The sequence below is a fragment of the Phocoena phocoena genome, chromosome 1 (assembly GCF_963924675.1).
Source record: "Phocoena phocoena chromosome 1, mPhoPho1.1, whole genome shotgun sequence".
Taxonomy (NCBI): Eukaryota; Metazoa; Chordata; class Mammalia; order Artiodactyla; family Phocoenidae; genus Phocoena; species Phocoena phocoena.
The window spans coordinates 43,740,231-43,754,779 of record NC_089219.1 but is presented as its reverse complement, the minus strand read 5'-3'; the positions used below and the strand labels follow the sequence as shown (position 1 = coordinate 43,754,779).

The 14,549-nt window shown below is 37.4% G+C and overlaps 1 protein-coding gene across 3 annotated transcripts in view; it reads left to right on the top strand.

Annotated features, from left to right (window-relative positions):
* TUT4 (terminal uridylyl transferase 4) overlaps window positions 1-14,549 on the top strand; it is a 119,680-nt gene that overhangs the window by 97,186 nt on the left and 7,945 nt on the right. Inside the window, exons 25-27 of one of the 3 annotated variants that reach the window (XM_065875897.1) lie at window positions 10,890-11,005; window positions 11,951-12,159; window positions 12,772-12,872. In XM_065875897.1, coding sequence (XP_065731969.1) covers window positions 10,890-11,005; window positions 11,951-12,159; window positions 12,772-12,872 — 426 coding nt within the window. Of the gene's footprint in view, window positions 1-10,889; window positions 11,006-11,935; window positions 12,160-12,771; window positions 12,873-14,549 lie in introns of all 3 variants that reach the window. The other 2 variants (XM_065875892.1, XM_065875895.1) reach the window with 2 other exon arrangements.

Genomic DNA, 14,549 nt, shown 5'->3' with positions numbered 1-14,549 from the left:
GGAACCTAGCAGTTTCGGGCAGTCAGACTTTTTAGTAGAATACTAATGTAGCGTCCTCGGTAAATTGGAAATGTGCTAATTTAGTCTGTGAATACAAAATTTTAGTAACTCTTAATTATTCAGTATGTTATAAGTAGTCATCATAGATATCAAACTCTTTGGTCTTGAATGTGATTTGGTGTAAGAACCAAACATCAGTTTGGAGCCTGTCACAAAGGGCCTGTGGATCTGCCAATCATCTTTTAATCTACTTTATTCAGTTATAAAGTCAATATGCGGTATTTTATAGCTTGGATATACCAGTTTAACTATTCTCCTTTGATGGACATTTAGGTTGATATCAGTGTTATAACTGATACAGTAGAAAAATAACCTTGTTACATAGTCTTTCATGTTTATATTTTCCATAGTAAAGTTTATTCTTTCAACACATATTTACTGAATTTCTACCATGTACCTATTTCTCTGCTATGTACTGGGATTATAACAGCATACAAAGTAGATGTGTTTCATCCCCTTAGATTCTAATGAAGATGAAGACAAGTATATTTTCTGTTCTTTCACCTTTCTTGCTCACTCGAACATTCCCACTTCAACTCTTCTTCTATTCACTAGGTCCTCTGACATATTGACACATTTTTTCCCTATCTATCAGCTATCTACTGTCTTCATTTTTTCCCCCCATTTAAACAGATTCCCTGGTACCTCCAGCATATATCTTATATTCCTTTGTACCATTGTCCTTCTTTTGCACCATTATGTGTTTAACCTTAACATGAACTCAGCCATCCACCATCTCTCTATGCTTGGGCTAAGCACTGATGGAAAAAAATCTTAAAGCTAGGCAGTTTTATTTATATAGCACAACTATAAATTAATGTTCATCAGCCTCAACTGGACTTTCAATACTATCTGAGATTCTTACTACATTTCTTTAGTTACCTGTGTCTCGCATTCAGTAAAACTATTTCAGATTTTATTTATTTTACTCAAAATTCAGTACCCATTTTGCTTTGTCCCATCTTTCTACTCTGCCCTTCTCACGCTTACATGTTTTCCCTTTGAGACAAAGATATTAGATAGATAGACACTCCTTCAACTTTCTGCTACCAGATCTATAAATCTGCTTACATCTTCAGATATCTCTTCTTTTTTTAAAATTTTATTTCATTTTGGAGCATAGTTGATTAACAGTGTTCTGTTAGTTTCAGGTGTACAGCAAAGTGATTCAGTTATACATATACGTGTATCTGTTCTTTTTCAAATTCTTTTCCCATTTAGGTTTTTACAGAATATTGAGCAACGTTCCTGTGTTATACAGTAGTAGGTCCTTGTACAGATACATACAGTTGGTTATCTATTTTAAATATAGCAAAGTGTACATGTCAATCCCAAACGCCCAATCTATCCTTCCCCCCGACCCTTCCTCCCCGGTAACCATAAGTTCTCTAAGTTTGTGAGTCTATTTCTGTTTTGTAAATAAGTTCATTTGTATCATTTTTAAAAGAATCTGCATATAAGCAATATCATATGATATTTGTCTTTCTCTGTTTGACTTGCTTCATTTCGTATGATAATCTCAAGGTCCATCCATGTTGCTGCAGATGGCATTATTTTGTTCTTTTTAATGGCTGAGTAATATTCCATTATATATATGTACCACATCTTTATCCATTCATTTGTTGATGGACATTTAGGTTGCTTCTGTGTCTTGGCTATTGTAAACAGTGCTGCAGTGAATATTAGGGTGCATATATCTTTTCAAATTATGTTTTTCTCCGGATATATGCCCAGGATTGGGATTGCTGGATGTTATGGTAACTCTATTTTTAGTTTCTTAAGGAACCTCCATTCTGTTCTTCATACTGGCTGTACCAATTTACATTCCCACCAACAATGTAAGAGGGTTCCCTTTTCTCTACACCTTCTGCAGCATTTACTGTTTGTGGGTTTTTTGATGATAGCCATTCTTACTGGTGTGAGGTGATACCTCATTGTAGTTTTGATTTGCATTTCTCTAATAATTAGCAATGTTGAGCATCTTTTCTTGTGCCTCTTGGCCATCTGTATGTCTTCCTTGAAGAAATGTCTGTTTAGTTTTACTGCCCATTTTTTGATTGGGTTTTTTTTTTAATTTATTTTATTTTTGGCTGCGTTGGGTCTTTGTGCTGTGCATGGGCTCTCTTTAGTTGCAGTGAGCAGGAGCTACTGTTCGTGGCAGTGCACAGGCTTCTCTCTGCGGTGGCTTCTCTTGTCACGGAGCACAGGCTCTAAGTGTACGGGCTTCAGTAGTTGTGGCTCATGGGCTCTAGAGCTCAGGCTTAGTAGTTGCGGCGCACAGGCTTAGTTGCTCCACAGCATGTGGGATCTTCGCAGACCAGGACTCGAACCTGTGTCCCCTGCATTGGCAGGCGGATTCTTAACCACTGCACCACCAGGGAAGCCCCTTGGTTGTTTGTTTTTTTGATATTGAGCAGCATGAGCTGTTTGAAAATTTTAGAGATTAATCCCTTGTCGGTCACATCATTTGCAAATATTTTCACCCATTCTGTGGGTTGTCTTTTCATTTTGTTTATGGTTTCCTTTGCTGTGCAAAAGCTTTTGAGTTTCATTAGGTCCCATTTGTTTGTTTATTTTTTTATTTCCATTACTCTAGGAGATGGCTTGGGAAAGGTATTTCTGTGATTTATGTCAAAGAGTGTTCTGCCTATGTTTTCCTCTAAGAGTTTTATAGTATCTGGTCTTACATTTAGATCTTTAATCCATTTTGAGTTTATTTTTGTATATGGTATTAAGGAATGTTCAAATCTCATTTTTTTACATGTAGCTGTCCAGTTTTCCCAGCACCGTTTATTGAAGAGACTGTCTTTCCTCCATCGTATAGTCTTGCCTCCTTTGTAATCAATTAATTGACCATAGATGTGTGGGTTTATTTATGGGCTTTCTGTCCTGTTCCATTGATCTATATTTCTGTTTTTGTTCCAGTACCATACTCTTTTGATGACTGTACCTTTGTAGTATAGTCCAAAGTCAGGGATCCTGATTCCTCCAGCTCCGTTTTTCTTTCTCAAGATTGCTTTGGTCATTCAGGTTCTTTTGTGTCTCCATGCAAGTCTAAAATTTTTTTGTTCTAGTTCTGTGAAAAATGCCATTGGTAATTTGATAGAGATTGCATTGAGTCTGCAGATTGCCTTGGGTAGTATAGTCATTTTGACAATATTGATTATTCCAATTTAAGAACATGATATATCTCTCCATCTGTTTGTGTCATCTTTGATTTCTTTCATCAGCGTCTTACAGTTTTCGTAGGACAGGTCTTTTGTCTCTATAGGTAGGTTTATTCCTAGGTATTTTATTTTTTTTGATGTGATGGTAAGTGGGATTGTTTATTTAATTTCTCTTTCTGATCTTTTGTTGTTAGTGTATAGAAATGCAAGAGATTTCTGTGTATTAATTTTGTATCCTGCAATTTTACCGAATTCATTGATGAGCTCTAGTAGTTTTCCGGTAGCATCGTTAGAGTTTTCTATGTGTAGTATCATGTCATCTGCAAAAGTGACAGTTTTACTTCTTTTCCAATTTGGATTCCTTTTATTTCTTTTCCTTCTTTGATTGTCTTGGCTAGGACTTCCAAAACTATGTTGAATACAAGTGGTGAAAGTGGATATCCTTGTCTTGTTCCTGATCTTAGTGGAAATGCTTTCAGCTTTTCATGGTTGAGTATGATGTTAGCTATAGGTTTGTCATATATGGTCTTTATTATGTTGAGGTATGTTCCCTCTATGCCCACTTTCTAGAGAGTTTTTATCATAAATGGATGTTGAATTTTGTCAAAACCTTTTTCTGCATCTTATGAGATGGTCATATGGTTTTTATTCTTCAATATGTTGATGTGGTGTATCACACTGATTGATTTGCATATACTGAAAAATCCTTGCATCCCTGGAATAAATCCCACTTGATCATGGTGTGTGATCCTTTTAATGTATTGTTGGATTTGGATTGCTAATATTTTGTTGAGGATTTTTGTGTCTATGTTCATCAGTGATATTGGCCTGTAATTTTTTTTCTGTGTGTGTGGTATCTTTGTCTGGTTTTGGTTTTAGGGTGTTGGTGGCCTCATAGCATGAGTTTGGTAGTATTCCTTCTTCTGCAATTTTTTGGAATAGTTTCAGAAGGATAGGTGTTTTCTCTGTTTGATAGAATTTGCCTGTGAAGCCATCTGGTCCTGGACTTTGGTTTGTTGGGAATTTTTTATTTTATTATCATTATTTTTTAATATTTATTTATTTATTTTGGGCGGCATCGGGTCTTAGTTGAGGCACGTGGGATCTTTTGTTGCAGCGTGCCAGCTCTATTGCGGCACGTGGGCTTCTATCTAGTTGTGGCATGTGGGCTCCAGAGCATGCAGGCTCAGTAGTTGCAGCACACAGGCTCTCTAGTTGTGGCACGTGGGCTCTGTAGTTGTGGCACGCAGGCTTCAGAGCGTGTGGGTCCTGTAGTTGCAGCGTGTGGGCTTAGTTGCCCCGTGGCATGTAGAATCTTAGTTCCCCAACCAGGGATCGAACTTGCGTCCCCTGCCTTGGAAGGAAGATTCTTAACCACTGGACCACCAGCGAAGTCCCTGTTGGGAGTTTTTTAATCAGTTTCAATTTCAGTACTTGTGATTGGTCTGTTCATATTTTCTATTTCTTCTTGGTTCAGTCCTGGGGGATTGTACCTTTCTAAGAATTTGTCCATTTCTTCCAGGTTGTCCATTTTATTGGCATATAGTTGCTTGTAGTAGTCTCTTATGGTCCTTTGTATTTCTGTGGTGTCTGTTGTAAGTTCTCCTTTTTAATTTCTAATTTTATTGATTTGAGCCCTCTTCTTTTTTTTCTTGATGAGTCTGGCTAAAGGTTTATCAGTTTTGTTTATCTTTTCAAAGAAGCAGCATTTAGTTTCATTGATCTTTTCTGTTGTTTTCTTCTTTTCTATTTCATTTATTTCTGCTCTGATCTTTGTTGTTCCTTCCCTTCTACTAACTTAGGGTTTTGTTTGTTTTTCTCTGGTTGGATATAAGGTTAGGTTGTTTATTTGTGATTTTTCTTGTTTCCTGAGGTAAGATTGCGTTGCTATAAACTTCCCTCTTAGAACTGCTTTTACCTGTTTCATAGGTTTTGGATCATTGTGCTTTCATTTTCATTTGACTGTAGGTATTTTTTAATTTACTCTTTGATTTCTTCAGTGATCCATTGGTTGTTTAGTAGCATATTGTTTAGCCTCCACGAGTTTGTGTTTTTTTACAGTTTTTTTCTTATAGTTGATTCCTAATCTCATAGCATATGGTCAGAAAAGATGCTTGATATGATTTTTTTTAATTAACTACTTTATTTTATTTATTTTTGGCTGTCTTGGTCTTTGTTGCTGCATGCAGGCTTTCTCTAGTTGTGGTGAGCAGGGGCTACTCTTTGTTGAGGTGCACAGGCTTCTCATCGTGGTGGCTTCCCTTGTTGCGGAGCATGGGCTCTAGGCGTGTGGGCTTCAGTAGTTGTGGCACGCAGGCCCTAGAGCGCAAGGGCTTCAGTAGTTGCAGCATGTGGACTCAGTAGTTGCAATGCATGGGGTCTAGGGATGCAGGCTTCAGTAGTTGTGGTGCATGGGCTCAGTATTTGTGGTTCGTAAGCGCTAGAGCGCAGGCTCAGTAGTTGTGGCACACAGGCTTAGTTGCTCTGCGGCATGTAGGATCTTCCCAGACCAGGGATCAAACCCAGGTCTCCTAAATTGGCGGGTGGATTCTTAACCACTGTGCCACCAGGGAAGTCCCACTTGATATGACTTTAATTTTCTTAAATTTACCGAAGCTCATTTTGTGGCCCAACTTGTGATCAGTCCTGGGGAATGTTCCATGTGCACTTGAGAAGAATGTATATTCTGCTGCTTTTGGATGGAATACTCTGTAAATATCAACTAAGTCAGTCTGGTCTAATGTGTCATTTCAGGCCTGTGTTTCCTTATTGATCTTCTGTCTGGATGATCTGTCCATTGATGAAAGTGGAGTGTTAATGTCCCCCACTATTATTGTGTTACTGTTGATTTCTCCTTTTATGGCTGTTAGTATTTGCCTTATACATTGGAGTGCTCCTATGTTGGGTGCATATATATTTATAATTGTTATATTTTCTTCTTGGATTGACCCTTTGATCATTATGTAGTGTCCTTTATCTCTTGTAACAGTGTTTATTTTAAAGCGTTTTTTGTCTGATATGAATATTGCTACTCCAGCTTTCTTTTGATTTACATTTGCATGGAATACCTTTTTCCATCCCCTCACTTTCAGTCTGTATGTGTCCCTAGATCTGAAGTGGGTCTCTTTTTTGTATCCATTCAGCCAGTCTGTTTCTTTCAGTTGGAGCATTTAATCCATTTACCTTTAAGGTAATTACTGATATGTATGTTCCTATTGCCATTTTCTTAGTTGTTTTGGATTTGTTTTTGTAGGTCTTGTTTCTTCCCTTCCTCTTTTGTTCTTTTCTCTTGTGATTGGATGACTAACTTTAGTGTTGTGTTTGGATTCTTCGTGTGTGTGTGTGTGTGTGTGTGTGTGTGTGTGTGTGTGTATCTGTTGTAGATTTTCGGTTTGCAATTACCATGAGATTTCAATTAGCAGTTTACATATAAACAAGATTGTTTTAAGTTGCTGGTCTCTTAATTTCAAATGCATTTCCAATGTCCTGCATTTGTGCTCTTTTCTTCTCACAATTGCTGGTTTTGACATCATATTTGTGTGCAGATAATTTCCTACCTTTACTTGTTTCTAGTAGTGGCCTTTTCCACTTAGAGAAGCTCCTTTAGCATTCATTGCAAAGCTGGTTTGGTGGTGCTGAATGCTGTTAGCTCTTTCTTGTCTGTAAAGCTTTTGATTTCTCCATTGAATCTGAATGAGAGCCTTGCTGGGTAGAGTATTCTTGGTTGTAGGTTCTTCCCTTTCATCACTTTAAATATATCATGCCACTCCCTTCTGGCCTGCCGAGTTTCTGCTGAGAAATCAGCTGATAACCTTATGGGAGCTTCCTTGTATGTTATTTGTTGCTTTCCCTTGTTGCTTTTCATATTTTTTCTTTTTCTTTAATTTTTGTCAGTTTGATTACTATGTGTCTTGGCGTGTTCCTCCTTGGGTTTATCTTGCCTGGGGCTCTCTGCCCTTCCTGGACTTGGGTGACTGTTTCCTTTCCCATATTAGGGAAGTTTTCAGCTATTATCTCTTCAAATATTTTCTCAAGTCCTTTCTGTCTCTGTTTTCCTCTGGGACCCCATAATGTGAATATTGGTGTATTCAATGTTGTCCCAGAGGTCTCTTAGATTGTGTTCATTTCTTTTCATTCTTTTTTCTTTATTCTGTTCCATGGCAGTGATTTTCACTATTCGGTCTCCAAGCTCACTTATCTGTTCTTCTGCCTCAGTTACTCTGCTATTGATTCCTATATATTTTACATTTTTCATTTCAATTATTGTATTGTTCATCTCTGTTTATTTGTTCTTTAGTTCTTCTAGGTCTTTGTTAAATATTTCTTGCATCTTCTCAGTCTGTGCCTCCATTCTTTTTTCAAGATCTTGGATCATCTTCACTATCATTACTCTGAATTCTTTTTCTGGTAGATTGCCTATCTCCACTTCACTTAGTAGTTGTTCTGAGGTTTTGTCTTGTTCCTTCATCTGGGGCATATTCCTCTGCTGTCTCATTTTGTCTTGACTTTCTGTGATTGCAGTTTCTGTTCTGCAGGATTGTAGTTCTTCTTGCTTCTGCTGTTTGCCCTCTGGTGGATGAGGCTGTCTGAGAGGGTTGTGCAGGTTTCCTGGTGGGAGGGTCTAGTTCCTGCCCCCTTGTGGGTGGGCCTGGGTCTTGTCCCTCTAGTGGGCAGGGCTGTACTCAGGAAGACTTTAAGCACCCTGTCTGTTGATGGGTGGGGCTGTGTTCCCATCTGTTGGTTGTTTGGCCTGAGGTGTCCCAGCACTTGAGCCTACAGGCTGTTTGGTGGGGCTAGGTCTTGGGGAGGAAATGGGAGCTCCAGGAGGGCTCATGCCAATGCGTGCTCACCAGAACTGCTGCTGCCAGTGTCTTTGTCTCCTCAGTGAGCCACAGCTGCCCCCCACCTCCTCCGGAGACCCTCCAGTACTAGCAGGTAGATCAGGCCCAGTCTCTTACGAGGTCACTGCCTTTTTCCCTGGGTCCTGGTCTGGCACGGGATCTTGTGTATGCCCTCCAAGAGTGGAGTTTCTGTTTTCCCCAGTCCTGTGGAATTCCTGCAGTCAAACCCCACTGGCTTTCAAAGACAGATTCTTGGGGGGCTCCTCCTCCCATTACCAGACCCCCAGGCTAGGAAGCCTGATGTGGGGCTCAGGACTTTTAATTCCTGTGGGAGAACTTCTGTGGTATAGTTAATTTCCAGTTTGTGGGTTGCCCACCCAGCAGGTATTGGATTTGATTTTTACCATGATTGCACCCCTCCTACCATCTTGTTGTGGTTTCTTCTTTGTCTTTTTATGTAGGGTATCTTTTTGGGTAGGTTCCAGTGTGTTTTTTATTTTATGTTTTTGTTGATGGTTGTTCAGCAGTTGGTTGTGATTTTGGTATTTTTGTAAGAAGGGGTGAGCTCATGTCATTCTACTCCGCCATTTTGCTGGCCAATCACCAGATATCTCTTCTTTATCAAAGACTAGTCCTTCTGTATGCACTCTAGATCCATTTGTATTCTCTTTACCTTAAATCTTCAACCTCTTCATCTGTGAAAAACATTTTCAAAGATGAAATACTTAAAAATATAATTGCAGATTAGCATTAACAAATGAACATTTGCCTTCTATTTTAATGATAGGGAACACTAACTTTGAACCCCAGTTAAGCAAAATGGCTCCCCCAGAAAGTATCCTTTTTTTTCTAATTAATAAACTTATATAAAAAATTACACTCTATTATTGTTAGTATATTTTGAAATTCTTCAGTAAAAAATTTGTGAAAATTTGCTTTCTCTTTTGTTATATAAGTACCTACATAATACCTTCAATTTTACCACAGCACCTAAAATTTTAACTTTCTGGCTCTTTACAGAAGAAGTTTGCTGACCCCAGGTCTAGGCCACATTAACTAGGATGGTGGGCTGAAGAAAGAAGAATATCTAAAGAGATAGATATTCAGGAGTAGAACGGATACAACCTGGTGATTAATTAGAGGTGATGCGTTAAGGAGAACAAGTTCAGGGTGATTCCTAGGTTTCAGCCATAAGCAACTGGGTAAAGTGAGAAAGTCCTTCATTTTGTCCTGTCAGAAAATATGATGATGAAGATTTTAATTAATTATATTGGTTTCATCAATAGTAAATGTATAGAATTATATTGCATCCTTTTTTAGAAATAGAACTTTACTGAGAAATAATTCATGTACTGTACAGTTCATCTATATAAAGTGAGCAATTCATTGGTTTTCAGTATATCTGCAGGATTGTGCAACCATCACTACATCTAGTTTTAGAATGTTTCGTCCTCTCTCAAGGAAACTCCTGTCCTCATTAGCAGTCAATCCTCATTCCTTTTTCGTCTCACAACTGTAGATTTGCCTACTGTGGACATTTTATGAAAATGGAATCAAAGAATATGTAGCCTTCTGTGACTGGTTTCTTTCATTTAGCAGAATGTTTTCAGGGTTCATTCATGTTGTAACGTGTATCAGTACTTCATTTTTTTTATAGTTGAATGATATTCAGTTGTATGGTTATATTATGTTTTATTTATTCATTCCTATCAGTTTGTTGGAAATTTGAATTGTTTCTACTTTTTGGCTATTATGAGTAGTGCTGCTGTGAATATTTGCGTACAAAATCTTGTGTGGATATATGTTTTCATTTCTTTTGGATGTATAACAGTAGAATTGCTGGGTCATTTTGATAAGTTTATGTTTAACTTTCTGAGGAGCTGCCAAACTGTTTCCTAACAGAGCTGTGCTATTTTATATTCCCACCAGCAATATATGAGGGTTGCAGTTTTTCCACATCCTCACCAATACTTGTTACTGTCTTTTTTCTTTTTTAATAGCCATCCCAGTCAGTGTGTTTCTTATTACTTTTATCCCTGACATTAGATAGATTTAAGGAAGAAATCAAAGAGTGCTAAGTGGACATGTTCTCTTGCCATCCAAAGATATGGGTACTATCAGGAAAAACTAGTCTCTGTGATAGTGCAAAACTGAGGTAAAGCTTAGAAGCATAAGCAAGGTAGTAGGATAAAGCAAAAACGAGCCTGATTCTTCTAAGACTTGGGAAAATGATTTAATTCTTATTGGTTCTTTACAGTCTTTTTAGGTATATTCTACTTTATATAGTAAATGTTATATATTATTGAAATGTTGAATGCAAATCCAGTGATATTTTAAATAAACCAGAGGATTGATTTCTTTACATAGAGCTCTTGTAAAGAGAATGATTCCTTTCTGGAAGTAGGCTGGTGGGGCAGAAAACATGAGCTTTGTAATCAGGCAGACTTAGCTTTAAATCCTTTATCTGCTACTTACCAGCGTTTTTCTGTGGGCAAACGACTTGAATTTTCTGAGCCTCAGTTTCCTCATCTATAAAATGAGCATGGAAATAATATCTACTTTCATTGAGAAATTACACAAAGATGCTACAGATGAATGAGAAAATAATGTGGCTGTGTAGTGGTTAGTACTGTTAGCAGCTGTGATATTGATGATGATAATTCTGAATCTTGTTTTCATATCATGGTTTTAGTTCAGTGAAATATTTGTTGATATTTATTTCCTTTTTCAAAAAATCACTTTTGCGTCTTAGTCTCCTTTCCATTTGGATTCAAAAGTTTTTAGTGATTTTTTTCCTAGTAAAGTTGTATTTTCTCCCTAGGAGTACTTCTTTGATTCCAGAGTACTAACAGATGGAGAACTGGCTCCCAATGATCGATGTTGCCGTGTGTGTGGAAAAATAGGCCACTACATGAAAGACTGCCCTAAAAGGAGAAGGTTGGCAAATGATTATGTATCAACATTGCAGGGAAAATAAATGTGAGACAAATTGAAGCTATGACTGTGTTCAGATATGTTTAAGTTGAGAAAGTTCAGGGCTTTCAGTTGAACCTTTAGGTCAATATATGTTTGAGTGGCATTTTGTGAAAGAGTGGGATTTATTTCTGGTATAGTGGTGTCTCATGATGTTTATTTGTTCATTTATTCATTAATTCACTCAGGTTTTTTTTTTTTAACTGAAGAAGCATTTATTAACACCTACTGTGTGCTGGAAACTGTGCTAGAATCCAAGGGGAAGAAAAGACCAAGATATGGGGTTCTTGCTGAGGACCTCACAGTTATGAAAACCAATAATTAAAATATAATTAATTGAATCTTTGAGGTATATGCTGTGAGATATGCCTATATAATATTTACCTTAAGGAATACACATCCTTTGTGCCCCCTGAAAATACATCTATGGAATATACTTTACTACGTTCTATATACTATGTTAATAGGCCAGGATAATCCCTTCTTTAGTCATCAAGTCTTGCCTAATATAAAGAGCTTAGAACTTTTCAGACAGAGTAAACTCCTAGTTTCCGTCACTGCTCTTTGTTAAATTTACAGAAGACACTTACCTTCTCTAAACCTCAAGTATCTTCCTCTATAAAATGGAGATAGTAAATACCAACCTCTAAGGATTGTTACAAGATTAAAATTTGATACTAAATAATAAATATTGATATTGTATTATAAAACTACTAGAGTACCCAGTTTCTGCCATATGAGTAGGTGTACTATAAATGTGAGAACGCTTGCCTTCAAAATGATGCATGAAATGATGGGCACATTAATCCCTTTATTGTGAGACTCTTGTATAGTTTAGTTTGTTATATAGTTCATTCAGTTTATAAGTCCCTAGCCCCACATTATTGGTATCAGCAGTTTACTGTTTAGACTAAAGAAGAAAGACAGTGAAGAAGAGAAGGAAGGGAATGAAGAGGAGAAAGACTCCCGAGACCTTCTTGACCCCCGAGACCTCCACGACACTCGAGACTTTAGAGACCCCAGAGACCTCAGATGTTTTATCTGTGGAGATGCAGGACATGTGCGAAGGGAGTGCCCAGAGGTCAAGCTGGCCCGTCAGAGGAATAGCAGTGTGGCAGGTAAATAGAAAAGGCCAAAAATAGTTTCTGGTGGAAATAAAGTCATTTATGTTGGTGTCATTCTAAGGACCCTGATTGTTCTCTATTCTAAACATAGCTGTATGATTTTGTACCTTAACAATCTATCAAAGAGAGATTTTTTGGGGAACATATAGGAGAAATTATATCTCTTCCCACTGCTTTTATGAGAGAGGGAGATCTGTTCCTGTTATGTATCACAAGGAATTTCATGAATTAGAAACCCAAATGAGAGTTTATTGTAAGAAAAAAACAAAATACAAGTGATGATTTCCAGTTATTCAGATTCTTATTGCAGAAGTTATTTTCTTAAATAAATATATTGTCTCCTTTAGAAAAGCAATATGACACTTGTTCTTGTTTCCAGGACCAGTGTATTTTTTTTTTAATGCTCTAAGGATTGAGAAATGGCTTAACAAACAAGAAAAAAAATGAGTTGTTAAAAGTCCTTCACTAACATAATCATAAGTTTAAAAGTCCAAGTTTATAAAATCTCAGATTTGAGACTGTTGTACTGAAGAAGAGAGTTTATTGATTGTCGTTTCTCTGTTATTTTCTTTATCTGTTGAATTTCTTTTTGATGTCTTCTCTTAGCAGCCCAGCTGGTCCGCAATCTTGTAAATGCCCAACAAGTGGCTGGTTCAGCCCAACAACAAGGTGATCAGTCCATAAGGACTAGACAGTCCTCAGAATGTGTAAGTACTCTGCCTGTAGATGGGTTGGTCTTGGCAGGAAGATAGTACTAATTTTGGTAGGTGATAGGATCTTTCAGATTGGTAAATACAATCTTCCAGATTACACAGTGCTTTATAGAGGTGTCCTTGCTAGGCACATCAGCTAGAATGAGCATTACTTTTGGAGTAATGTAGATCTGGGTTTATATCTATGGGCAAGCTACTTAACTTCAGTGAACCTATTTCTTATTTGTAAAATAAGGTAACTACCAAATAAAGTTGTTGGTTGGATTAAAATGAGGTGATAGGGCTTCCCAGGTGGCGCAGTGGCTAAGAGTACGCCTGCTGATGCATGGGACACGGGTTTGTGCCCCGGTCCAGGAAGATCCCACATGCCGCGGAGCTGCTAGGCCCGTGAGCCACGGCTGCTGAGCCTGCGCATCCGGAGCCTGTGCTCTGCAACAGGAGAGGCCACAGCAGTGAGAGGCCCGCATACCGCAAAAAAAAAAAAAAAAAATTAGGTGATAACTTTGATGTTTTAGCTTTTGCATAATGGAAGAATATGAGTACCATTAATTAAAAATAGACCCCAAAATTGAGATGTATTAAGGGTTTATTACTGTTAGGGCAATACATGCATGGCATTTCACTTGCTTGAAATTTTGTGTGTCTTCTCATCGCTGATATGGATACCTAGTGAACTATATCCTGTGAAAGATGGAGTATTTAATTAGTGTTCAGATTCACAGGTCTATTAACTTTGCTGAGTTGCTCTAACCTTTGTCTAAATCTGTATTCACCTTGCACTTCTTAAATTAATAGTTAAATACTAACTGAATGCTTACTCTAAATCTGACACTATGCTTTTAGTGCTTCACACGTATTATCACATTTAATCCTTTGAATGGACATGTGAAGTGGTAGGTATTGGTATGATCAAATTTTACAAATTGGGAAGCTGAGAATAAGAAAAATTAAAAGATTCAAACCCAGGTCTGTGTATCTTCAAAGCTGTTATCTGTTAAAACATGCTAAATCTGATGTGATCTGTATTTTAGAAAAAATTCTTAGAGAATTTGAAGAGCAACAGTAGGGCTTGTCTTGGAAAAACATTTAGGAGCCCACTAACCCTACCTCAAACATTTGAATATGTACTACTATGGGCCTGACAGTTTCATAAAAGTTATATAGTAACAGTTATATTAACTAATATTTATTGAGTGCTGTGTGCTATATATGCATTCGTTCTTCCTGTTTCTTATTAAAAAAATTTTTTAAATGTTGAAAAATTATAGAAAATAATAAACATCCATGCACTGCCACCAGGTTTTAACAATTCTTAATGCTTTGTTGTTTTTGGTTTGTTAAAGTATTACCCACAGTTGACAACCCCTATGCATTCCTCTTGGATGCTGTTCCCATCTTAAACTTCCTACCATCCCTTCCTTGCTACTAAAATGTATCTTCTATTCTGAATTTGGTGTTTATATTTTTGACATATATTGTTGTAGTTAATCTTCATAAAAACCTCTGATGTAGATTCTATTATTATTTATACCTTACGAGTGAAGAAGCTGAGATTTAAGTTTCTTGCATGAGGTCAGCAGGCACTTGGAACCAGAACTTGTATCCTTAGGTTCTGTCTCCAAAACCCGTGCTCTAATCACTTTCCTGTGGTGCCCCTAACTTTCATCTTCT